Source organism: Calidris pugnax, unplaced genomic scaffold (assembly GCF_001431845.1).
Source record: "Calidris pugnax isolate Ruff unplaced genomic scaffold, ASM143184v1 scaffold91, whole genome shotgun sequence".
Lineage (NCBI taxonomy): Eukaryota > Metazoa > Chordata > Aves > Charadriiformes > Scolopacidae > Calidris > Calidris pugnax.
In genome coordinates, this window is record NW_015090898.1 from 2,008,327 (window position 1) to 2,032,766 (window position 24,440).

Genomic DNA, 24,440 nt, shown 5'->3' on the forward strand with positions numbered 1-24,440 from the left:
ATCTGGTGAAGCTTTTGCTGTAAAAATCTCTCCATTCTGCTGTTCCTTGTTTGTACTTCTCCAAACTCTAGTCCCCGATCCTTGATGGAGCCCCCTGAGACAAGCCCCGGGGCTGCCATGCTCAGATGTGCAGGGAGCAGTCCCCGCTCCCTGCTGAAACCCCGCATCTGCGATGTGGCTGTCAAGCAGAAAATGGAAAAAAACCACCAGGAGCGGGGTTTGGGTGTGATTTTCCTTCTTCACTCTGCTTTTAGATCGAGGCTGTTCTTGGTCCGGCAGAGAAGAACGTGAAGTCCGTGGCGGAGCAGCTGGAGGGGCTGATGGAGGGGCTGTCCCGGCTGCAGGGCAGCGCGGAGCAGAACCGCCTGCGGGCCAGCGACGCGCGGGACACGGCCGGGCAGGCGGGCGAGGAGGCCAGGAGTGCCCAGCAGGTACCAGCCAGGGCGGTCACAGCCACGCTCTGCTACCCCCTGTCATTAGACAGCAAAGCCAGCTGTGTCCTGGCACGTTTGTGGACGAGGCGAGGAGGGTTTCCTGTTCAGCCCACAGCTCGTGTGTTGTCATGTCACTTTGCATTAATCTGATGCATTATCCCACCAGTGAATGTTTCCATAGAATCATAGACTTGCCCAGGCCAGAAGGGACCTCCAAAGGCCATCTAGTCCGACCCCCCCGCAGTCAGCAGGGACACCCCCAACTAGACCAGGTTGCCCAGGGCCTCGTCGAGCCTCTCCTTGAATAGCTCCAGGGAAGGGGCCTCAACCACCTCCCTGGGCAACCTGTTCCAGTGCTCCACCACCCTCACAGTGAAGAACCCTCTCCTCATCTCCAGTCTAAATCTGTTCCCCTCCAGCTTGAAGCCATTGCCCCTCGTCCTGTCACTGCAGGCCTTTCTAAACAGGCTCTCCCCAGCCTTCCTGTAGGCTCCCTTCAGGTACTGGAAGGCTGCTATTAGGTCTCCCCGGAGCCTCCTCTTCTCCAGGCTGAACAACCCCAGCTCCCTCAGCCTGTCCTCGGAGCAGAGGTGCTCCATCCCCCTGATCATCCTTGTGGCCCTCCTCTGGACCCTCTCCATCAGGTCCATGTCCTTCTTATATTGAGGGCTCCAGACCTGCACACAATACTCCAGGTGAGGTCTCACCAGAGCAGAGTAAAGTGGCAGAATCCCCTCTCTGGACCTGCTGGCAAGGCATCTTTTGATGCAGCCCAGGATGGGATTGGCCTTCTGGGCTGCAGCTGCCCACTGCCTGCTCATGTCCAACTTCTCATCCACCAGCACCCCCAAGTCCCTTTCCTCAGGGCTGCTTTCCAATACCTCACCCCCTAGTTTGTATTGGTGGTGAGGATTGTTCCGGCCCAGGTGCAGAACCTTGCATTTGCTCTTGTTGAACCTCATGAGGTTCACCTGGGCCCACCTCTCCAGCCTGTCCTGTCCTGTTTCCAGGATCTTTCCCAATCCTAATGCTTTTTGCTGGAAACTTCTCTCTGCTGTATCTCCTGCCTGAGGCACAGTAGCCCATAGAGCTGTCAGTCAGCATCTTATGGGGTGCATCACAAACTGCTACTCATTTGCATGATAACCTCGTGGCAAAACTCTAGTGCACCATCCCTTTCATATTTAAAACAGATTCAGTATTGGCAAATCCCCTTCCCCCCAGTCTTTTTGCTTCATCCTACCTGCATGGTAGGATGTTTGTAAAAACATTATTTGCTTTTCCACAGGCTTTTGAACAAGTGAAGCAGATGTACGCTGAGCTGAAGGGGAGGATGGAGCAGAGCCCGGATCTGGGAGAGCAGGGCCGCAGGGTGCAAAGCATAGACCTGGAGGCACAGGCTCTGTTTGAGGAAACTCTGGCCATGATGCTCAGGATGGAAAGTAAGACTCTTTGTGAACTCAATGTAATAATAATCTCACACCCTGGGGAAGGGCTTTTGACTCCCAGCGGGGTGAGGGAAAGAAATTAGGAGAAGGAGAGCATCCTTTGGGGAGTGAGGTGGTGCAGAATTGGGCTGCATCTGCTGGTGCTGTGCCAGTAAGTTCAGATTTTGCGTGGGGGTGTGGGTGGCTGTGGAAGGGATGTTCTGCCTACGATGTCAGTGTGCCCCCATTTTGTTCCACACGCTTACTTCCATTTTTAAGCACTCAGAAGTAATGGCTTTGTTTGGAACAGTTGTGTTGGGGTGTTTTGAGGGGGAGAAGGGAGAATACAGGAGGAAGGTAGTTGTTTTCCTGGCCCCAGCAGAGCTGGCAGGAGGGAGGTGGAGGCTCAGCCCAACCTGCCGGGGAGCGCGATGGCCACGATGCCTTCCTCCCGTCCCATCATCGCGTCACCCTTTCCTGCCCTCTCTCCTCAGCTTTAGAGAAGGAGATTCAGGAAAGCAACAAGGCTTTGATGTCCAAGTCTGCCAGGCTGTCGGGCCTGGAGGAGCAGGTGGGAATGATCCGGGACACCATCAACAAGCGAGTCGCCTACTACGAGAGCTGCTCCTGAGCGAGCGCCCGCGCTGCCGCGGCGTCGCCTTCCCCCTCTGCAGGAACTGACTTCTCTATTTATTCCCCTTTTCCGGCTGGAGTTCTCACGTGCCCAACGTCTCTATTTTTAGTAAATTGAGTTTCTGAACCTCTGGAAAATTAGCTGCACCGAGCCAAAGGAGCAGCCCCCTGGAGAGGGAGAACCTTGCTTGGGCTGGCTGGAGCTGCCCAGTCTTGGAGGACAAAGGGGGAGAGACATCAATCTTCCGTTGCACATGAAAACATCCCCGAAGCTGCTGTTTCCAGAGGGGTTTATAAACCCAGACATTATTTCTTTTTCTTGTTTTAGCTCTTTTAGCTGAATTTCACTGTTCAAATTAAAACCCCCATGTGGGGCTTTTTAAAACTTTTTTATCTACGCTGCAGTTAATCCTTAAAACTTGCCGTGGCTTCGGCGCTTCCCTCCTAGATCTTTCTTCAAGGACTGGATCACGGAAGTGGGGAATTTTATCTCCATCTCATCTAGACAACATACCTGTATTTATACAAATAATAGGAAAGCGATCTCGTACTCAAAGGTGAAGTCAAATGTCTTGTTTGACTTTCTGCCACAATCTGCTTATTTACCGTGTCACGCTTTGCCAGAAAAATACCAGAGGGAGCAGGTCTGCAGATGCGCGGGGAACGCTTTAGAAGGGACTTAATAGACCGTTTCCCATCAAATTTCTATGAATAACCAAGAGGCACTTTACAAAACAAAACCCAGCTTTATTAAGCAAGTATTTATTGTGCAATTACAGACTTGAAAGCAGGGGATTTAGACCTCGCTGTGGTTATTATCAGACATACAGAGGGTGCTAGCAGGTTGTCTCTCCTTCCGTAGCCAAAGTGAGAAATGAGCAGCCTGGGCAGCTGCTTGATGCTGAACTTCAGAGTGCCGAAGCCTGGGACTAACCAAAATCCAAGGAATGGATGGGATGCAGGTTGTAAAAATAGCTGAGCTGCTGCTGAGTAAAATTCCGCATGGCTTTGGTTTGTAGGGTTTACCTTGTGCAATGCTCTCGTTATGCATTGGACAACTAAAGAGTATAGAGAAAACAAAAGCTTATAGCACTGAGCGATGTCGTATGGATAATATACACTGAGTATGTGAGCAGTAGCCTCAGATTTTCCCTTGCTAAAGTGCCTTCTTCCAGCTTCAACGATCCAGAGACACCCCGAGGTCACTGCATGGATGGCTGCCTGGGACTAACGTGCCGCTGTCACCGGCCGGTCGCTGCTGCCCGCCTGCTCCTGGTGGGACACAGCCTCCTTTCTCCCTTGCACTGTCGATGCAGATCTGGCTTTGAAGTGCAGAAAAGAGTAAAACAGCCCTTCTGTTTCTGCAAGAGAGAGAATTTCAATTGGGGATTGAACTTTGTTTCCCTAGACTGCCACCTTCAAAATGCGCTCTGTTAATGAGCAGGAGCATGGGGGTCAGGAACAGCTTAGATCCCTTTCTGTGCCTTGTTTATAAAAGACTATTGGAACGGGCCTTTTGGAGCCCATAGGAGATCTTACTTGCGTTTGTCTCTTCCATTAATCCTTTGTATTTTACAGTTCTCTTCATATAATCTCATCAGAAGAGAGTGTCATAAAAGATGATAGGACGTAGCTCACTTTTTGTAGCTTTTGTGGAGAACTCTGCTAGCACATGCTCACCTTTGAGGGGCGTTCTTTATTGCAGGATCTCATAGCGATGCTTCTTACTGCTCATAGATAATGGGGTGCAAATGATTACAATTTAGAGAGTCCTGAATTAATCCCAGCTACGGTCAAACAGGATGATGCTTTCACAATTGTACTCTGCTCTCCTACAAAATGAACATCTCTCTGGTGACAAAGTCACTTAACCTGCCCTGCCGGGACCGAGTCTGGGGAGGGGAAGGGCCCTTTGGGCTGCAGAGATGTCTATGTCCTGTCTACGCTTGGCCATGGACCAGCAGCCTCTTGTCAGCCCTTTGCTCATGGTCACAGCTGAGACCCAGCTGAAAAGCCCTCATCCCAGCTGATGGAGCTGTTTGGTCCCAGTCTGATTCCCAGTGAGCAGCTCTGAATAGCTGTAGAGTTTGATACAACAAGGTCCATGCTTGGCTTCCCTTCACACGCTCCTCGGGCAACCCTGGTGTAATTGTAAGAGTTGGATTCAGAGTCACTGGACTGGCCTTAATGGAAGCTGAAAGGTGATTTCTTCCTTCAAAGATGGCTTAGTTCGGGCTTTTTCTGTTACAAAAAAAACTGCGAGTCAAATTATTTCCTGTACAATCACTTTGCTATTTGTGCCTTTCCCTTTTTCATGCCATAATGGGATTAATTAAAAGCTGCTAGTGATGGGATTGCAGAGCACTTACCGCTGGCAATGTGGGGAGCCCGGTGGCTGCCTCCTCCCTCCTCACATGATCAAACAAACTCCAGTTTGCCCGGTGCCACAGTGAGAAGAGTGTTTACTGGTTTTCATTGGAACAAGAACTTCTGATTTGAAATGGCTGGTTGGAAATGGAAGAATTGGAAGAGAAAGAAGAAGAAGGAAAAAAAAAGAATTAGTAATATTTATGATCATTCCGTAGATGAATTCAAAACGTGGTTTTGATATAAAGAATACCAACTGCTGAAAGCAAAGCAGAGCTGGGTGCCAGTCAGCGCTGCAGCAAAGGCAGGGGCTGGGCACTGTACCCCAGCTGAGGAATTGGCATCGGCAGCTTTAACCACCAGTGATTTTGGTTTTTTGGAGAGCAAATGTGCTGGAGTCCACGAGCGTGGCACCGAGCGCTGCTGCCTGGGCTCGCTGCAGGCTCTGCCCCACAGCCTGGGCAACCTGCCTCACAGCCTGGGCAACCCACCTCACCAGCTGCTCCTGCAGCCCTGGGGGACACTTGGCTGGGCACAGTCATCCAGCCCCTCCATCCTTCCTCCTCCCTCCCTTCTACCTCCACCCGGGGCTGGCAACTTATGCGCCAGATCACTCCTTCCAGGGATGGTTATTCCCATATACTTTGTTGGAAGTTATGGCTGATAGGCTTGGCTACCTACTGGGACTTTGCAGATTTTTTAAGCAGCACCGTCTCGGAGCAGAAGGATGTCTTTGTTTTGTCGTGCCCCACGCAGGTGGGACTGCAGCCACAGGAGGTTCTGCCGGGGGGGCTGTGGTTCTCCGGCAGGGCCAGGCTGCTCCCCGCTGGCAGCGCTGCCTTCTCGGGGTGGTTTTGGAGCTTTCCCTCTCTCATTCCTATGTCTTCCTCCAGTGGAGAGGGAGGATCCGGGCAGCCCCGCGTGGGGACCAGGGGTTGGGGGGTCTCCTTGTCTGCGTGTGGGGTTGCTGGCCTGCTGGCCACCGCCGGCGTGTTGGGCCTGGAGGCCTCCGAGACTTGGATAACGGGGAGGGTGCCGTCAGCCGTGGCGTGACCGTTCATGTGGAGCTTCTTCATGTGATGCACCACCACGGCGGCGTTGAAGGCTTGCTGGGGAAGAGGAGAAAAACCCCGGGGTGAGCACGGAATGGTGCTGGGGGGGCAAGGGGACTGTCCCCCCTACCCCAGGGTGGGCAGCGCTGGGCTGGGGAGCACCCACTGTCTGTTGGCACAGGGTGTGGGAAGAGGGACCTGCTCCTTCCTGGCATTGTATCAAAAATAGTGTGACCAGCAGAAGTAGGGAGGTGATTGTGCCCCTGTGCTCAGCACTGGTGAGGCCACACCTCGAGTGTTGTGTCCAGTTTTGGGCACCTCAATCCAAGAGAGATCTCGAGGTGCTGGAGCGAGTGCAGAGGAGGGCAACGGAGCTGGTGAGGGGGCTGGAAAACAAATCGTATGAGGAGCGGCTGAGGGAGTTGGGGCTGTTTAGTGTGAGGAAGAGGAGGCTGAGGGGAGACCTCATCACTCTCTACAACTACTTGAAAGGACACTGTAGAGAGGTTGGTGCTGGTCTCTTCTCACAGGTAATTAGTGACAGAACGAGAGGGAACGGCTTCAAGCTCCAACAGGGTGGGTTTAGACTGAACATTAGGAAAGAATTTTTCACAGAAAGAGTGGTCGGGCATTGGAACAGGCTGCCCAGGGAGGGGGTGGAGTCCCCATCCCTGGCTGTGTTTAAGGGCCGTTTAGCTGCGGTACTGAGGGACATGGTGTAGGGGAGGACTTTGTAGAGTAGGGGAGATGGTTGGACTCGATGATCCCAAGGGTCTCTTCCAACCTAGACCATTCTATGATTCTATGATTCTATAAACACCAGGGTTTCCAGTGAGTACAAACTGCGGGTGCTTTGGAAGATTAAAACCATTTCTACGGGAGGAAATGAGGGAACAGCTGTAAATTACCCCGCAGCGTGAAACGGAGACTAGAGCTGAATTTTGAATGTATTTAAAATGCTGTCGTACACGTGGGTTCCTATGGCTTTCCCCTCTCCGCCCAAATTCTTACTAGAACACTTGATGTAAATGAAGTACCAAATTATCTCAAGGCTGAAAGGAGGAAAAGCTGGATTAAGCTTGCAGAAAGATCTGCTGATGGAGCACCAATTTACTCCCTCAATATAAAGGCAATAATCATTTCTCCCTCCCCTTTACTTTCTTGGCGAGGCCGCTCTAGTGCTATGGTTGTGGTAAATCCACCAGCCCACATTGCAGTGGGGAATATCCAGTTTTGGGGGGGTCTCGGTGCTGGGTGCTTCCCGACACAGCTGGAACCCCACGTGCTGTTTCGGGGGCTTGAAATGGCTGGAGGCTCCCACCAGCCCCGACTTACCCTCCATTTGCTCTTTGCAAAGTTCTTCTGAATCTGGGCGCTGACAGATGGGTATATGTCACGGTGGAGGGCTGTATTGCCATTAATCCTGCAGATGGGGAGAGGAGAAAACGGGCTCGTGGGCAGATGGCATTTGTAAAGGCATTCCACATTCTGCAGGCGACGGCCTGCTTTGTACGTTCAATCAGCAATAATTAAACCCAAAGGAAAAACAGCAACAAAATGGAACGCAAACACACACTTCAAAGCTTTGGGAAGGCTCAGGGTGGGATTTCGTCTTCGCCTCTGTTTGTGAAGGCAAATGTGCACAAATTGCATCTTTAATTATTCATCATTTTCTTCCTCAGCACATAAAAAAGGAAGGGCCCCGTGGAGGCAGAGGGGGATGGGGTTGGTGACGGGTCCAGGGTGACACCCCTGCTCTGCCACGGGGGCTGGCAAAGCCCCGTGCCCACTGGCCACTCACCACGGGTGCCGCAGGGCTTCTTCACAGGTGAACCTCGTGCTCGGGTTTTTCTCCAGTAAGTGTCTGATGAAGTCCTTGGCTGTTTGGGGAGGGAGAAGGAGAGAGAAAAAAGGTTATTTTCTCCGTCTTCCAAGACATGATCCCGACGGGATGTGGCAAAGGCTGGTGGATAAAGGTGGCAGAGGGTGGTCCCAAGGGGGTGTTGTTCCTCCCGCTTCATCTCCCCATTCAAGGGAGGTGTTTGGGGTGAAGGGCTCCAGATGAAAACGTGTTAACTGGGGATGTGCCAACCTCCACGCTTAGATTATGTGAATTCCAGCTGAACTACTTCAGATAAAAAATAACTCTAAAAAAAAAAAAAAACTCTAAAAAAAATCAGAAAGTGCAAACTGAGCAGATTTAGAAGTTGCCCTGAAGAGTATTTACATTCCTGTATTTTAATTTTTTTTTTATTATTTTTTTTTCTTTTCAGGGTTGGTTGTGGTGCGTGTAGTCATGTCCTAACAAACCTCCTGCTGGTGCTGTCTGTGTGTGTAAAAGGCTGATGTTCAAAACACGCTGCCAAGATGCTGCTTCAGGAAACTTGGTGCCCGTGAGCTCCCCAGCGGGTGGGTGGTGGAAGGGTGAGATGGGGGCTGGGAGGAAACGTGACCTGATGGGGAGAAAAGCAAAGGGGAAAAGAAAAAAGGGAAAAAAACTCAAAACCCAACCCCTCAAGAAAAGCAAAAACAGGGTGATAAAACCCCCGAAGTTGCCCTGATTCTAAGGGAAACCAAAGCCCGCTCTGAGCTCGTTAACTGTTTGTGGAGATCAGCGCTGGGGTAACAGAGGCTTCAGCTGTGATAACATGTTTGAGAAAGGATGGGGGGTGCTGGGATGGGGGTGCTGGGGGTGCCCAGGGGCTTGGCAGGAGCAGGATTGTGCCTGAGGGTCGGGATTGGAGCTGGTGGGGTCGGGATTGGAGCTGACGGGAGGTTCCCAGCGCCCAGGGATTTACCTGACTCAGAGATATCATCCCAAAACGGAGACTCAAACTCATAGTAGCCTTCCTTAATCTTTTCAAACAGCTTGGATTCGGTCTCTTCATAGAAAGGGGGGTACCCACAGAGCCTGGAACAGAGCAGAAAGCAGTGTCCACCTCGGCACAGGCTCCTCTGCAGCCCGGCCGGGCTGGGCACACGTGGGCAACACAAGTGAGAGTGAGTAACGGGCTGCTCTGCCCCCAAATCTGTCCCTCACATCAAAGCGTATCAATAAAGCTGCAGAAAAGAGTTAAAAACTTAACTGCAGCAGCGAAAGGACAAAGCCACAGCTGGTACATAGCTGCATGGTGTGGGAGGAAATGAAACAAAAAGTACCAAGGGAAGATTGAATGGTATTTGTAGGCAACCAAAAAAAAAAAAAACCAACAAAAAACCCAGCAAAGCATAGGATGAGGCACATAATAGAGAAAATGTGATTCCTTTCATCTCTGCTCATTGCCACGGTCTGGTGAATCCGTGCAGAGGAAGAATTCGTGGCTGCTGTGGGAGCTCTGGTGTTGTCCCCGCCGGCGCTGCCGCCCTGCAGAGGGGTGTGCGGGACGGAGGGGATGGGAAACTCTGAATTTCGCTGAATTTCACTGAATTTTTAGAGTTGGAAGGGACCATAGAGATCATCTAGTCCAACTCCCCTGCTAAAGCAGGACCACCCAGAGCTTGTCAGAGCATGTTACTCAGGAGCATCCAGGCGGGTCTTGAAAATCTCCAGAGAAGGGGACTCCACACCCTCCCTGGGCAGCCTGTTCCAGGGCTCTGCCACCCTCACCGTGAAAAAGTTCTTCCTCATATTCAAGTGGAACCCTTTATGTTCCAACTTGTGCCCATTGCCCCTTGTCCTCTCACTGGCAACCACTGAAAAGAGTCTGGTTCCCTCCTTCCTGAGCCCGCCCTTGAGATACTTGTAGGCATTGATAAGGTCTCCCCTCAGCCTTCTTTTCTCCAAACTAAAGAGTCCCAGCTCTTTCAGCCTCTCCTCCCTTATGAGGAGAGAACTCCTGAGAACTCCTGGCAAAAGAAGTGGGATGGGGTTTGCTCGTACTCACAGGATGTAGGTGATGACTCCGATGGACCAGCAGTCTACGGCTTTGCTGTAGGGCTTCTGGGCCAAGACCTCGGGGGCTGCACAACAGCAAAACCAAATGAAAACTCTAAGCAATAATAAATTATCCAATACTGGGAAAAGCAGTAGTTTCTTGTATGCTTGGCCTCTGAGGTGCCAGTGCAGAGAATCAGCCCGTAACTGCCCCATTTACCGGTGGGATTGGGCTGGGCTTTTTGTAACTATTTTATGCCATTGAACGGAAAGAACCACTGACAATTTCTGCCTGAGGTGTCCTCAGGTTTTACCCGGTAACTGTGGATCAAGCTAATGCAGTCTAGTGGGCATTGAACAAAATCCCTTTGTGTTAAAATTATTTTTGTAATCTTTCAACAAATACATGACTAACGCTGAATTATACTGCTCTTAAAATTATCCTTTTCTTTGCACTTTTAAACATTCTGGGATTTCGCAGCCTCTACACTCGTTTATAATCCGGTCTTTGTGTGTCTACGCAGTGCATCAGTGAGTAGCAGGTTGTTAATACATAATTATGTATTTCTTTTCCTTTCTGCTAGGCAAGGTGCTGTACGTGCACAACCTCCACTGGCACCAGCTACTGTACGTGCACAACCTCCACTGGCACCAGCCCATTCCTGATCCCCCGCTCACCGACGTATCCCGGGGTCCCGCAGGCCGTGGACATGATGCCGTTCTGTTCCATTTTAGACAAGCCAAAGTCCGTGATCATGATTTTGGAATTCTCTTCGGGAGTAAGGTAAAGAAGGTTTTCAGGCTGTGAACACAGAGTGGTCGGAGGTTGAAATTTGTGGTAGAAAAATGGAAAGGAACAGCAGAAAGTGCCAGGGCAGAGCCCGTGGTCGTGCCAGCTCCCCACCGCACGGCTGGGGCCGAGGGTCGGGGCTCACCTTCAGGTCACGGTGAACGATCCCGTTTTCGTGGAGATATTTCACTGCTGTCAGGACCTGGTGGATCACCACACTCGCATCTTTCTCCGTGTAAACTCCTCGTTCCAAAATTCGGTCAAACAGCTCTCCCCCAGAGACCCTGTGGAAATGGTAGTTCAGAAAGAAAGAGGCTGAAAAGAAAATTCAAGAAAGCTACTCAAGCTTTCCTGTACGAGGCAAGGTAACTTGCTGGTCCTTTTACATCTCCACCTACAGCAGAGCCCTTCCTTGGGCAGCAGTTGAGAGTCTGAGAGACCGATGGACTCTCTCGGGTGCAGTTTCAGGGTACCAGTAAGTGTTACTGGTAAACCTGGGGAATTTGGGTAAGGGTAGGAGGCAGGACTGGCTCCAGGCTCTGCTACACCAGCAGATCTGTGGTTTTCTGCGATGGCTTCCTTTAGCTAAATCTGCAAGTTAGCAGGAGCAGCCGGGTGCTCGGAGCTGCTTTCTCTGCAGCTGACACGTTGCCCATTTTCATTTCTAGAAACCCTGCATGGCACAGCTTTAATTAGAAATACTTCTGTCTCTGCCCTGCTAAACTGTGATGAATTAATTTGCATAAATAGAGCCTCATCTTGCTTTAAAAACTTGCTGCTAAAAGGAGCATGGTCCAAGGCAGCGTGAGAAGTGTCCCACACGTCAAACCCCGCGGCTCTCGCCCCGATACTGAGAGGAGTTTGCTGGGCTCCTGTGTGGGCAGTTAATGTGGGGGTGAGAAATGGGGTTCATGGCCCTGGCCCTGCCTCCTCTTCCTCTGCACCCCACAAAGAAAGGGCTCTGTGGACACTTACAGCTGCATCACCAGGTAGAAGTGGGTTGTGCTCTCGTAAATGTCTTCTAAAGTCACGATGTTTTCGTGCTTTATTCTGCAAAGAGAAACGTGGGTCAGAAACCTGGCCAGGACAAAGTGGTTTTTCAAGTGGGAAACCCACCAGTTGCTTTGCTTCATCCCCAGAGAACGTTCACTTGGCTGGTCCCAGCCAGTGTCCCTCACCCTGCATGGCAGGAGACCGTTGATGCCTCTGCAAACTCCCTTCACGGCACCAGGGCATCAGCCACAGAGGACCAGACCAGAGGAAACTTTACTGATCCACTAATTCACAGTAATACTTATATATTCTTTAAAAATGAATACTTATTTCTTTTATATGCTTCTTACTGTAGAGCCACAGGTCTTGGGAAAGGACATTTGTTCTACTTGCCATTACAATGGACGTATACTCACTTTTTCAGCACTGCTATTTCATTCTCCAAGCTGCTCTCCCTTGTGAGAGGAGACTTCTTGATGCACTTGAGAGCAAAGAGCTTCCCGGTGCTTCTTTGCTTCACCAGGAAAACTTCTGAAAAGGCACCTCTGCAGAGGGGAGAAGAAGTTGTGTTTCAGCAGGTGCTGCTGCTGTGAAGGATAGTTACAGGGAGGCAGAAAAAACCCAGCAGCAGCAATATTTAGCTCTATATGATGCTGATTGTAAGGCTAGAACTACATCGCCAGCAGCCCCAAACTTAGGATATTCAATGCAATATGTAGAAAAACCTCCATAATTTTCTCAGGTTTTTTTGTTGTTGTAGAGAAAAGGTTATTTTCACATAGCTCATCACGAAGCTGTGTTGAGGGAGTGGACAAAAAAGATCCCCACAATGAAATGAAGTCACATTCTTCAGGACTGTCTGTAAAGACAGTGAAGGGTTTCACTGGTCCAGTGGTCCAGGAGATGGGTGAGCTTCAGCCGTGTCCAGCTCAGAGCTCCCTCTTTTCAGGACAAACCTTGGGTGGGATCCCCGCACTGAAATGAAGTTACATTCTTCAGGACTGTCTGTAAAGACAGTGAAGGGTTTCACTGGTCCAGTGGTCCAGGAGATGGGTGAGCTTCAGCCGTGTCCAGCTCAGAGCTCCCTCTTTTCAGGACAAACCTTGGGTGGGTGATTCTGTGGGTGCAGGAGGAGGCACAGAATCACAGAATCTTCTAGGTTGGAAGGGACCTTAAAGATCATCTTGTCCAACCGTCAACCTAACTGACAAAAATAGACACCCACACAACAAACAAGGAGCATCATCACTAAACCAGACCTCCCAGCACTACATCAACCCCTCTTTTGAACACCTCCAGGGATGGGGCCTCAACCACCTCCCTGGGCAGCCCAGTCCAGTCTCTGTGAGACCACCATCAAAACTCTCACAGCTCGCTCCCTTTCATGGAACCTTTGCCCTTGAATCCCTTGGGAATGGGGGGATTTCCCTGGGCTGATGCCAGCCCAGCCGAGGGGCCGTATGGATCGATCACCACCTTGTGCGTGGGGCAGGCTGCAGCTCAGGGGCTCTCTGGGGTCAACAGTCCCTGGGGAAAGATCAGCAGCCTCCGCTCTAACGGGGCCAAATTCCTGCTTAATACAAATCGTGTGTCCCGAGAGACCCCATCGTCTTAGGACACTTCACTTTCCCTGTCAGCATCGCCCTGAGGGCTGAGACAGCCCAACTGCAGTGAGAAGAGCCCAATTATGCTGCAGTTTGGGTGTACCAACCAACGTGCTCTATATCTAAAGTGCAAAATAACTGGGTAACCTCAGTTAATATTTTAATTTCAACATCTCATGTGTTTTCCTTTCTGCAGGGACTGCCAATACCTGCGTAACCCTGGGACAGTGAGTCTCTGGTGCAGCCCTGATAAGGTGAACCCCGCAGCAGCCGTGAGCAGGTATTTATAACATGCCTAAAGCTCACAATCCTGTTAAAGGTTTGTCTTAGGCAGCCGAACACATGTCTCGGGGTAGTGACAGTGCATACTTTGCCAGGCCAGTCCTCAATAATCCTCATCAAACGAGCAGCAGATTAATTGATGGCAGTTAAATGGAACTTGCCACTGAGTCTGCAAAGCCCTGGAGGGCGGAGGGAGGAAGGTGAACACCGTGGAAGCACCTTTCTGGTTGGGATGCTATTGCTGGAAACCCAGTAAACAAGGGCAGAAAACCTCCTATAATCCATTAAACAAAGAATCCAGTGCACGGTGCAGATAGATGGGCTGAGCACGGAGCTGTGCCCATCTGGCGAGCGGTGCTTCGCTCCTGTGTCTTCGTTAGCGAGCGGCAGCCGGCCATGACGCAGGGGCCGCAGGAGCCGGAGGCAGCTCCTTGCTCTGCTCATCTCAGCCTTCCTCCTCCTCATCCTCCTTCTCCTCCATGGGCCCCTGGGTGCTGCTGAAATCTTGTGCAAGACCACTGGGGCTGTGAGGAACTGGGCTCTCCCAGGACTGGTTCCTAGCAAGGACGAGGGATTCCTTTTGAAAAAAAAAAACAAAACAACAAAAACCACCCAAAGAAAAAAACCCACAGATTTTTAGGAAGGTGGCCCAACAGATGAGCTCGAATCTTTCACTGAATTTCTAGAGTTGGAAGGGACCATAGAGATCATCTAGTCCAACTCCCCTGCTGAAGCAGGATTGCCTAGAGCTTGTCAGAGCATGTTACTCAGGAGCATCCAGGCAGGTCTTGAAAATCTCCAAGGAAGGGGACTCCACACCCTCCCTGGGCAGCCTGTTCCAGGGCTCTGTCACCCTCACCGTGAAGAAGTTTCTCCTCATATTTGAGTGGAACCTCTTATGTTCCAGCTTGTGCCCGTTGCCCCTCGTCCTCTCACTGGGAACCACTTTGTTTCACTCAGTAAATTGTGTGCAATGGCCTTCTCTCTCCTGGCCCAAAAAGCAGTTGGTGTTGAGACCTTTTCCTTGTTTCACACCATTTTCTCCAAAGATTGGCTCCACAGGCTGTTCCGTGGAAAAGCCTTTCAAGTTCCTGAGGGCTCTCAGGGAATGGGAAGGGACGTCCTCACTAAGGTCCCTGATCCAACAGCTGGGGAAGGTAATAGTAAGTTTCCAGGTAGTTTTAGGTCCCAGATCTTTGTTTCTGTCCTTTGGGTAGCTGAAGTGGTGCATGTGGAAAAAATCCCAATTTCTAATGCTAAATTTTCCTATTAATGTAATAGTAGGAAATGAACAACCTACAAATCAGATGCTGGGGCATCTGTTCTATATATCTGTCCCTAACAGTTTATAATAATTATGCCCCTTATTAAAAAATGATGAATCAACAAGTTGGCTAGGAGAGAACAAAGCTTTTTCTAACCTTGTTCCTTTAGAGAAAGCTGTTGGATAATTTGACTAATTTCTGAGGCTGATCAGGAACAGGATAATTTAAAATGTTGCCCAGCTCAGGAGTAGCTGTTTTTCGGGAGCTCTGCTGTGGGTTCTGAAGTCGCAGAAAATTTGCCTGTGACGGAACTTGCTGGTGGAGGTAATTCAATTCCTCCTCCACCACCTTGGAAATGTTTTCTTGTCTCGTTCGCATGAATAGGCAAATTAAGCTGTTAACTCCCGGAGAAGTATTGTGTGCCTTCAACATCCTTGTTCTTGTTTCATCCCCCAACCCAGTCAGGGTTTATGAGCTAAATATACACATTATTGTTATAATGCCTCTCCCGGAGCCATCCCTTGACCTTGCTTGACCTTGCAGCAGCAGCAGGGCAGTGGAAATGGGCAAAATTTCCAGCAGGAAACGGGCAAAAACTGAACTGGTTGGCCATGTGGGCTTCAAGGGGAAGGAGGAAAGGGCAGAGCTGCCCCGGAGCTGGTGGGAAGGAGCTGTTTTGGTGCCACTCAGTGAGTGTGAGACATGAATCACAGCTCCAGAGCCCACCCCTCACCTCAGGATCAGTCCCCGATCACCTCAGGATCGGTGCCCGACTCAGGAGGAGATGTTTTCTTGTGACATTGGCCAGTCCCAGGGAGTCGTGGCCCTGGGCTGGGGAGAGGGTGCCGGGAGGTGGCTCTGGCTGGGGAGCAGCTCTGGTACTTACGATCCCAGGGCCTCCATGAAAATGAACGTTTTTCGGATGTTGCTCGTCTGTTTCTTCCAGGAGCTGCTGTCGTCCTCTTCCTTGCGACCCATCTCCTCCAGAGTGGAAGCAGGGAACGCTGCGAGGAAGAGGAGGAGGAGGAGAGAGGTGACCGACGGGGCACGTGCTCAGGTGAAGAACAGGACTGCTCCCAGCCAGCTGGGCTCAGGGTGCCGCGAATGGTGTTTTTTGGGTCAGAGGAGCCAGATTTTTCAAGTGTGTGGAATTCTCTGCTGCTTTTGCTGCTCACAGCCACGACGCTGCCCGTGTCCCTGCCGGAGTGAAACACCAGATCAGCTGGGGAGGAGCTGGTGAGGAGCTGGTGACCATATGGTACTGCTCGCTCGTCAGTGTACTCATCTAGCGCGTGCTGGCAATTACAAATGTTTACATTGTGCTTCATATTTCTATGCTGAACGGTTGCTAATTTTAACTAAGGCCTCCATGAGTTAATGGATTAGAAGTTAGGTACAACCAGTGATGGAGATGGATTATAGTTGAGCCGCTTTATCGCTCAAATAATAAACAGTTTAAAGAGCTCGTGACTGCGGGGAGGGGGATCGATAGAAAACATTTTGTTGATCTGTCTTGTACAGTTTGCACTGCTGTCGTCTTTGAGTGCTGTTAACTGACAGATTGCTTTTGCTCTGACTCATAACCTTCCCATTGCCTTTTTCTTGCAGGGCTGTGACGCTGGCTGGTGGGATGGCGAGGGGGTGCCCTGCCCTGATGGGGTGTTGATGCTGCAGCCGTGGAGCAACCGGTCCCCCTCTGTGGCTCCTACTCGGTGCGTGGGGGTGAGAACAGCCCCCAAAAAACCCCAGTTTGTGGAGATGGCTGAGCACGGGTTATGGGCGCTGGAGGATGGAGCTACAGGAGATCTGCTCTGTCAGGACTCCTGCCTGAGCCGTGTGTCTGGAACACGCGCCGTGGCTCATGGGCGACTTGACCTTGGCCAGGTCCCAGTCCCTGACCTCCCCCCAGCACTAAGCTCTTTAGAGCCCCGGCTGCACAGCTCCTAAGGACCGTAACGCTCCCGGGGGAGCTCACCTGAGAGGTGGGGAATTGGAGCTTGCACGAGGTGTGAAATGTTATACAAACATCTAAGCGCTCTTAATGAGATCGGATCTGACATTACAGAGCTGGAAGAACGCTGGAAGGTGAAAAAGAAGCCCTGAGACTAGAAAAAAAATAATAAAAAAACGTGGCTTGTCCACACCATCAGGACACAAAAGAAGTACACTGAAAATATCCCTGGGCAGCAGGGGTTTGGGTGCTGCCAGCTGTGCCCTCAGGATGAGGAGCATCCCCCTGGCACAGGGAGCATCCCCTTGGCACATGGAGCTCCCTGGGCAGCAGGTGTTTGGGTGCTGCCAGCAGTGCCCTCGGCACAGGGAGCATCCCCCTGGGCACGGGGACCATCCCCTCGGCACAAGGAGCATCCCCCTGGCATAGGGAGCATCCCCTCAGCACATGGAGCATCCCCCTGGCATGGGGAGCATCCCCTCAGTACATGGAGCATCCCCCTGGCACGGGGAGCATCCCCTCCACATGGAGCATCCCCCTGGCACAGGGAGCATCCCCTCAGCACATGGAGCATCCCCCTGGCATAGGGAGCAGCCCCTCAACATGGAGCATCGCACTTCCCAAGAGCAGGAACAGTCACTCCACGGCCTTCCACACGGAGCATCCCTCTGGCATAGGGAGCAGCCCCTCCACATGGAGCATCCCCCTGGCACGGGGAGCATCCCCCTGGCATAGGGAGCAGCCCCTCAACATGGAGCATCGCACTTCCCAAGAGCAGGAACAGTCACTCCACGGCCTGAGAGACACAACTGTCCCTTTGAAGGACAAAGCACAGTCTCTTGCGTAGGACGAAGCGTTTGGAAAAGGCAGAAGTATTAAAGCAGAGAAAAAAGCTGGAAGATGTTGTTTCGTGACAGACAGCTCAGCCTCTCAGCACATGGAGCATCCCCCTGGTATGGGGACCATCCCCTCAGCACGTGGGGCATCTCCCTGGCATGGGGAGCAGCCCCTCCACATGGAGCATCGTGCTTCCCAAGAGCAGGAACAGTCACCCCACAGCCTCACAGACACAACTGTCCCTTTGAAGGACAAAGCACAGTCTCTTGCGTAGGACGAAGCGTTTGGAAAAGGCAGAAGTATTAAAGCAGAGAAAAAAGCTGGAAGATGTTGTTTCGTGACAGACAGCTCAGATATTGAATTCCCCCTGAACCTCGTTTATCTCCTTAATTAGCACGGTTTCAGGGTTTTGAGCTCCTTGACACAATTTTTTAAAGGTTAATTTAACATTATTGAAAACAAAATTCACTCAATTGTAAACAATTGAAGGCTTCAGTCTATAAAAGCACCAAAGGCCAACGTGCACCTGACCTTTGTTTACCTTCTGGATTCTGATGTGTGTAACTCCTAGAAATACAGCTCCTTGTAAAAACCAGCCATTTCCTGCTGTTTGGAGTCAGGGAAGATCAAAAGTCCTTCACAAAAATGCTGATCAATTAGTAGAAACCTTCCTGCCAGTACTTTGAGCCCCAAAAGGAAGTTTGCCTTCGCAGTGACCTGCCCATCCCACCCAAGGTCTGCAGAACTGGAGCCTCACAAAAAGGGATTTCTCAGCAGAGACGTCCAGCTGCCGGGGGAAGGTGAGTTTTACCCACTTTAACCCAATACCGAGTGACAATGCCAGCGGGTGGTGGAGGGTGGATGGTGGATGACGGGTAAAAGGCAGATGCCCTCTCTGTTTCTTTCCCAGCCTCCTGTCAAACAAAGGATGTGAAATAAATATTAAAAAAAAAAAAAAAGTAGGTCAGCCTGGCCCCAGGGACAAACAGTATTTTAGTCCCCGTTCCTTTGCTGAAGCACGGCCCAGTTGGCATGAGCTCTTTGGGGGCAGCCCAGAAATCCCTCCTGGGGTGGCTGGTCCAGGCTGGGGCACCGGGACGGAGGTGACAGTCCCCCCCGGGGGGAGGTGGCAGGGAACCTCGTACACTCACTTCTGTGCACTGGGCCCATTCGAGCACCAGTGTCAGATTTGCCCAAGGTTTGCTGGTTTAAGCTCGACTCCCTCAGCACCCTCACGTTTCATTCCTTAACGACTTCAACAAGTCTCTTTTTAAAATGGATTTTGCTCCTGAAGGAAGGTAGTTCCGTGTTTTCTTTATTCTCCTGTGAATCATCTGCTCATCTTATAGTTCCTCCTTCTGTCACTCTCTGCGCGGCATTTGGCGTCGCTGATAGCTGGGGGAAAGGCTGGATGAATCGCTCTGACTCCCTACACGTGTATTTGATTTCCTGCTTTCTCAGTTTTTCTGTGCCATCACGAGCCAGTCATTTCCTGCCTCCCCTCGCCTTCCTGCGAGGAAGGGGATAAGTGCTGCTATTTTCAGAGCAAAATAACCAAATGTTTGAATTGCCTGAAATGTAAAGCTGCATATGCGCTCGGGTGATGAATACCTGCCCACCTTCCTCAGGCTGGATCCCATTATTCTCACTACTTTTCTCTCTTTTGATACTTGGGGAAGCATTTCCAAAGGGGCTTGATGAAGGACAGGATTTTGGGACGGGTGACTCTCCCAGGGCAGGCTCTGGGAATTGTCTTTACTTTGTCTCTCAATCTGGTTAAGGCACTTGTTGCACTTCGCAGCAGTTTGCAGGAATGCAGTGTTTGATTTATTTGTTGCCTGGGTTTTGCTGTTTATTCCTATTTATTCCAGCTCTGGTCCAGCAGCATCCTGACCTTTCTCAGTGCTGGCACACAGGTCAATGGGGCTGCTCCCTTCACTGAACCACCTTTGATTTCCACAGCAATAGAAAGCATCCTGACAAAAGTTGGGCAAATGGGTCTGTGCTCAGACTGGCAGGTTTTCCTGCCACAGGATGTGTCCATCCACGTGCTCCCATCACATTCCTGACCTGCTTGGTTCCTCAGAGCCCTCCTGACCCCCCGCTGGTGTGAGCATCACCCCCTGCCTGGGTGACACGTCTTCCAGCTGCAGCAGTGGGATGCACAGACAGAATGCACCCAACACACACTTGCAAAATGCACTATTTGGGTCTGTGCTCAGACTGGCAGGTTTTCCTGCCACAGGATGTGTCCATCCACGTGCTCCCATCACATTCCTGACCTGCTTGGTTCCTCAGAGCCCTCCTGACACCCCGCTGGTGTGAGCATCACCCCCTGCCTGGGTGACACGTATTCCAGCAGTAGCAGTGGGATGCACGGACAGAATGCACCCAACACACACTTGCAAAATGCACTATTTTCAACACCTGAGCTTGGGCAGGGTCCGTGCTCACCCTCTGTCCATCCACCTTTTGACATTGCAAGAACACTCATGCATTAAGCTTTCACACTGACATGGCAACGCTCGCTGATGGATGCAGGTACAGACCCTGGGAGGTGAAAGTGAAGTACATAACACTGCTGTCATTTGCTGAGCCTCCCTCTCCCCCGCCATAACAAATTAAGCAAAGTGCAGGACTTCAGCCTGATGAGTATATGCTGCAAGTAGTAAGTAGTTTCAATATTAATGTCTAACCTTTGGGCTCTTCTACAGACTCAGTCAATAAAGGCGACGGCTGCGATCGTCGGTCTCATCCAGCAAATGACACATCGTTGCTTACAGTGTAATGAGTGTTATTATGACCTTGCTTAAATATTTCCTGAAGAAATTTGTTCTGCTTTTGTATCTCCCAGTAACAAATCCATCTGCAGACACTCTGTTTCTGAATGGATATACTGCATTAGCAGAATTATTGTAAGACATGATTAATAGTCTTGTGACAAAGTTACATGTGGGGGGAAGATACGTGCTGCTTTCGGGATTTGCCTTTAGAATTAGAAAGAAGTTTACAGAAAAAAGAATACAAGAACACAAAGTTGAAGGGTTTTGCTTTAAAAAATACACCAAAACAAGCAATCTGCATGTGAATGAATTAACTGCCCAGCCAGCCTCTCTGTTCAGGGACAAAAGAACAAGAAATTGAAAACATGAGCTCGCCATTAAAAACAAATCCACATTAAACGTGTTGTATTCATCCCACCGCTCCATCGATTCAGAAACACTGTGTTAACTCAGGAGTCCTCGATAAACACTTTCAAAACCACAATTTTCATTATAAATAATTGATTCCTTAAAATACTTTCCTAGTAAAAATGTCAGAAGGCAGCTTTCTACGAAATCACTAAACATACCACGAGTGCTGTAGGTACGAGACTGACAGTCTGTGCCGAGAGGTCCTCCCCTATTTTCCTCTTTACGAGATAAAATTCATTTAAAGATTAAAAAAAAAAAAACAAACCCAGGTTAGCCGGAATCCCACCTGCTTCGCCGCACAGAAGAGAGAGGAAAAAGCAAATGGCTATTGAGGAAATGGTATTTTTGCTTACCCAAGTCAGCACAAACAAAGCAACTCCTGCTGCCGCTCCGGCTCGGCTCCCGCCGTCTGCGGGGATTAGAGCCCGCTGGGTGCTGGGGAGGGGGGACGATGGCTGCGCCGTGACGGTAACCAGGCACCGACGTGGGTGTCCGTGTGCGTGGCGTGGCGCTGGCAACGCCGGCACCGCACCTGCCAGCGCCGACGCGGGGACCCGGCGGGGACGGACGGATGGATGGATGGACGGATGGATGGATGGATGGAGGGATGGATGGATGGATGGATGGAGGTGTCCGGGGAACGATGCGCGGCCACAGCAGCCCCGCTCCCCGCCGGTACCCGGCTCCCTGTTGGCACATTCCTGGGTGGGATGTGAATATAATTGGCCTTAATCAAACAAGGGATTGTTGAGAACTGCCCCGCATTCTCCTGCGTGATGCTGGGAGGTCTGTGGGGCTGCACGGTGTGGGGCAGGACGGGGACCCGGCGGGGAGGGATGGATGGATGGATGGATGGATGGAGGGATGGATGGATGGATGGATGGATGGAGGTGTCCGGGGAACGATGCGCGGCCACAGCAGCCCCGCTCCCCGCCGGTACCCGGCTCCCTGTTGGCACATTCCTGGGTGGGATGTGAATATAATTGGCCTTAATCAAACAAGGGATTGTTGAGAACTGCCCCGCATTCTCCTGCGTGATGCTGGGAGGTCTGTGGGGCTGCACGGTGTGGGGCAGGACGGGGTTCCCCCCAGGGATGCTCTGACACCCCAGCCCTGGCATCCCCAGGTCTGTGGGGTGGGATGGGATTCCCCCCCAGGAATGCTCTGACACCCCAGCCCTGTCATCCCCAGGTCTGTGGGGCTGCACAATGTAGGGCAGGATGGGGTTCCCCCCAGGGATGCTCTGACACCCCAGCCCTGTCATCCCCAGGTCTGTGGGGCTGCACGGTGTGGGGCAGGATGGGGTTCCCCCCCAGGGATGCTCTGACACCCCAGCCCTGTGGGGCTGCACGGTGTGGGGCAGGACGGGGTTCCCCCCAGGGATGCTCTGACACCCCAGCCCTGTCATCCCCAGGTCTGTGGGGCTGCACAATGTAGGGCAGGATGGGGTTCCCCCCAGGGATGCTCTGACACCCCAGCCCTGTCATCCCCAGGTCTGTGGGGCTGCACGGTGTGGGGCAGGATGGGGTTCCCCCCCAGGGATGCTCTGACACCCCAGCCCTGTGGGGCTGCACGGTGTGGGGCAGGACGGGGTTCCCCCCAGGGATGCTCTGACACCCCAGCCCTGTCATCCCCAGGTCTGTGGGGCTGCACGGTGTGGGGCGGGATGGGGTTCCCCCCCAGGATGCTCTGACACCCCAGCCCTGTCATCCCCAGGTCTGTGGGGCAGGACGGTGTGGGGTGGGATGGGGTTCCCCCCCAGGGATGCTCTGACACCCCAGCCCTGTGGGGCTGCACGGTGTGGGGCGGGATGGGGTTCCCCCCCAGGATGCTCTGACACCCCAGCCCTGTCATCCCCAGGTCTGTGGGGCTGCACGGTGTGGGGCAGGACGGGGTTCCCCCCAGGGATGCTCTGACACCCCAGCCCTGTCATCCCCAGGTCTGTGGGGCGGGACGGGATTCCCCCCCAGGGATGCTCTGACACCCCAGCCCTGTCATCCCCAGGTCTGTGGGGCAGGACGGTGTGGGGTGGGATGGGGTTCCCCCCCAGGGATGCAGGGAAGCAGAGTGGCTGGCATCCCCAGCGCTGGGAAGGTGATGGTCTCCACCATTTTTTTAGATGCCACAAAACCACGGGGAAAAAATAATTGCAGCAGAGATTAATCTCCATCATCAGGACTATTTTAAGCCACATCGTGGCTCTATTTTGACTTTCAAAACCTCTGTGTGTGTGTGCCTTCCCAGGAAGCACAGCACATATGGATATAGGAAATATTAATAATTCTTTGAATCATTTCCATAGTGTAGGATTTTTAGAGATGGCAATAACAACTTTACTGACTGCACTCTCAGTTGATTTACACTGCCATCTAGAATAATGCATGAAAAAAGTACATATCATTGCAAAGTTTAGCTTTATATCAGGAATAAATCAACTCGGAGGCAATACTAGAAAATCATATTATTTCTTTTAATATGTATTTTTTTTTAGTAGCTTAGTTCCAGGGCAGGGGCTGTTTGGTTTCCTTCAGTTCTTTGTGGCCGGACTGCATCACTGTGAACTCCACAGTGCTGGGGATTTTGCTCAGGATTCTGGATGTGGATTTTGAAGGTTAAAGGTTTACTTTACCACTAGGTTTTGGTGGAATTTGCACCGATCTGATCTTGAAACCCTTGAAAAGGTTCATCTGTTCCCCCCTTTCATGTCTGTCTGGCCTCTGGAGTGAGGCATCCGGGTGAGATGCCAGAAAGAGAGTGATTTGAGGTCATTTATTATGGTACATACCCCATACGAACAGATACATGTACAGATACACGCCCTACATGCGTGTGGGTGTCAATAGGTCCGTGCAGGACATTGCTCTGCTCTGCACGTGGAGCCTCAGGGTGAGGAGGGTGCTGGGCACTGCTGCTTCTTGCTCTTTCATTCCCATCTAACTAATTCCATTTTTAAAATGTAAACCCAATATAATGCTGTCAGTATTGCTGTCTTTGTCATAGTCGGTTCTCAGCTCATTTCTTATTATTTTTTAAGATTTTGGGTTTTCCTCTTGACTTCCTCTAGAGTTCTTTTACGTTCTCAAAAGCTATCAGCAGTCATACTGTAACTGTAACTAGAAGTTTAATAGCCACAGGTAAACCTTGCCAGGCCAGGCTGCATTAGTTGGGGGGTGACGAAGGGGAAATGAAATTAAAAGGGACACAATTAGCGATAACGCGATGGCTTTGGGAGATTTTAAGGCAGAGATAATGAGAACGAAAGGGGAGCGTTTACGGGGCTGCAGTCCCTGGGGTTGGGTCGGGTTATTCCTGGGGTTGGAAAGGAGCTGGCTGTGCCAGACAGGAACGGGGACACACACCTTATAAATGGATTATAAATGCTGCAGAAGGAGCAGGGCTGCAGCAGGAGGATGCTGGGGCCGACCAGCCGTGGGAACAGGCAGAAAGTGGCCTGAAATAAAAAAAAAAAGGGAAGCAGAGTGGGGCTCTGCAGTGTGTGAGAGCTGCACCCTTCCCCACACCCAGCGTTCAGAGGCTGCCCTTCAGAAACACCCCAAAAAAACCCCCACGGACCCGGTGGGAGCGGGAGGGAAGAGCTCCCTGGTGCCTTTGTGGAGAAAGAACCAACCGAGGTGGTGGCTTTGGACCTTGGTGATGGAAATCTAGGACGGTGCAGGGAGTTTCACTGAGCTCTCCCCGGGCTGGAGTTAAAATAGCAGTTATTAACCAAAGCCACT

The 24,440-nt window shown here is 51.4% G+C and overlaps 2 protein-coding genes across 3 annotated transcripts in view; one reads left to right on the forward strand and one right to left on the reverse strand.

Annotated features, from left to right (window-relative positions):
• The window catches only part of LAMB3 (laminin subunit beta 3), a 31,169-nt gene extending 28,290 nt beyond the window's left edge, over positions 1–2,879 (forward strand). Inside the window, exons 22-24 of the mRNA XM_014948580.1 lie at positions 255–431; positions 1,723–1,876; positions 2,356–2,879. Of these exons, the coding sequence (XP_014804066.1) occupies positions 255–431; positions 1,723–1,876; positions 2,356–2,492 (468 nt within the window). The 3' untranslated portion in view covers positions 2,493–2,879. The remainder of the gene's footprint in view (positions 1–254; positions 432–1,722; positions 1,877–2,355) is intronic.
• A 341-nt stretch (positions 2,880–3,220) lies between these two features.
• Positions 3,221–21,172, reverse strand: CAMK1G (calcium/calmodulin-dependent protein kinase IG). 2 transcript variants are annotated; one of them, XM_014948577.1, is made up of 13 exons: positions 21,057–21,172; positions 15,608–15,725; positions 11,987–12,115; positions 11,553–11,627; positions 10,723–10,861; positions 10,466–10,589; positions 9,798–9,873; positions 8,712–8,824; positions 7,715–7,793; positions 7,249–7,336; positions 5,543–5,970; positions 4,864–4,998; positions 3,221–3,855 (listed from the first exon to the last, which is right to left on the reverse strand). In XM_014948577.1, the coding sequence occupies exons 2-12, from the start codon at positions 15,697–15,699 to the stop codon at positions 4,905–4,907; spliced, it is 1,437 nt and encodes a 478-aa protein (XP_014804063.1). In that variant the 5' UTR covers positions 15,700–15,725; positions 21,057–21,172; the 3' UTR covers positions 3,221–3,855; positions 4,864–4,904. The 2 variants fall into 2 exon arrangements, with proteins under 2 accessions (XP_014804063.1, XP_014804065.1); XM_014948579.1 differs by having other exon boundaries at positions 15,608–15,918; positions 21,057–21,101.
• Between the last annotated feature and the right edge of the window lie 3,268 nt (positions 21,173–24,440).

Excerpts from the sequence above, each read along its gene's own strand:
- CAMK1G (XM_014948577.1), bottom strand. The coding sequence starts at position 15,699 with ATGGGTCGCAAGGAAGAGGACGACAGCAGCTCCTGGAAGAAACAGACG. Across the intron at positions 10,862-11,552 it reads TTCTACCTGGTGATGCAGCT|GGTCTCTGGGGGAGAGCTGT; the intron begins GTAAGTGTCCAC and ends CCATTTCCACAG. Across the intron at positions 5,971-7,248 it reads TTGCAAAGAGCAAATGGAGG|CAAGCCTTCAACGCCGCCGT; the intron begins GTAAGTCGGGGC and ends CCTCTTCCCCAG.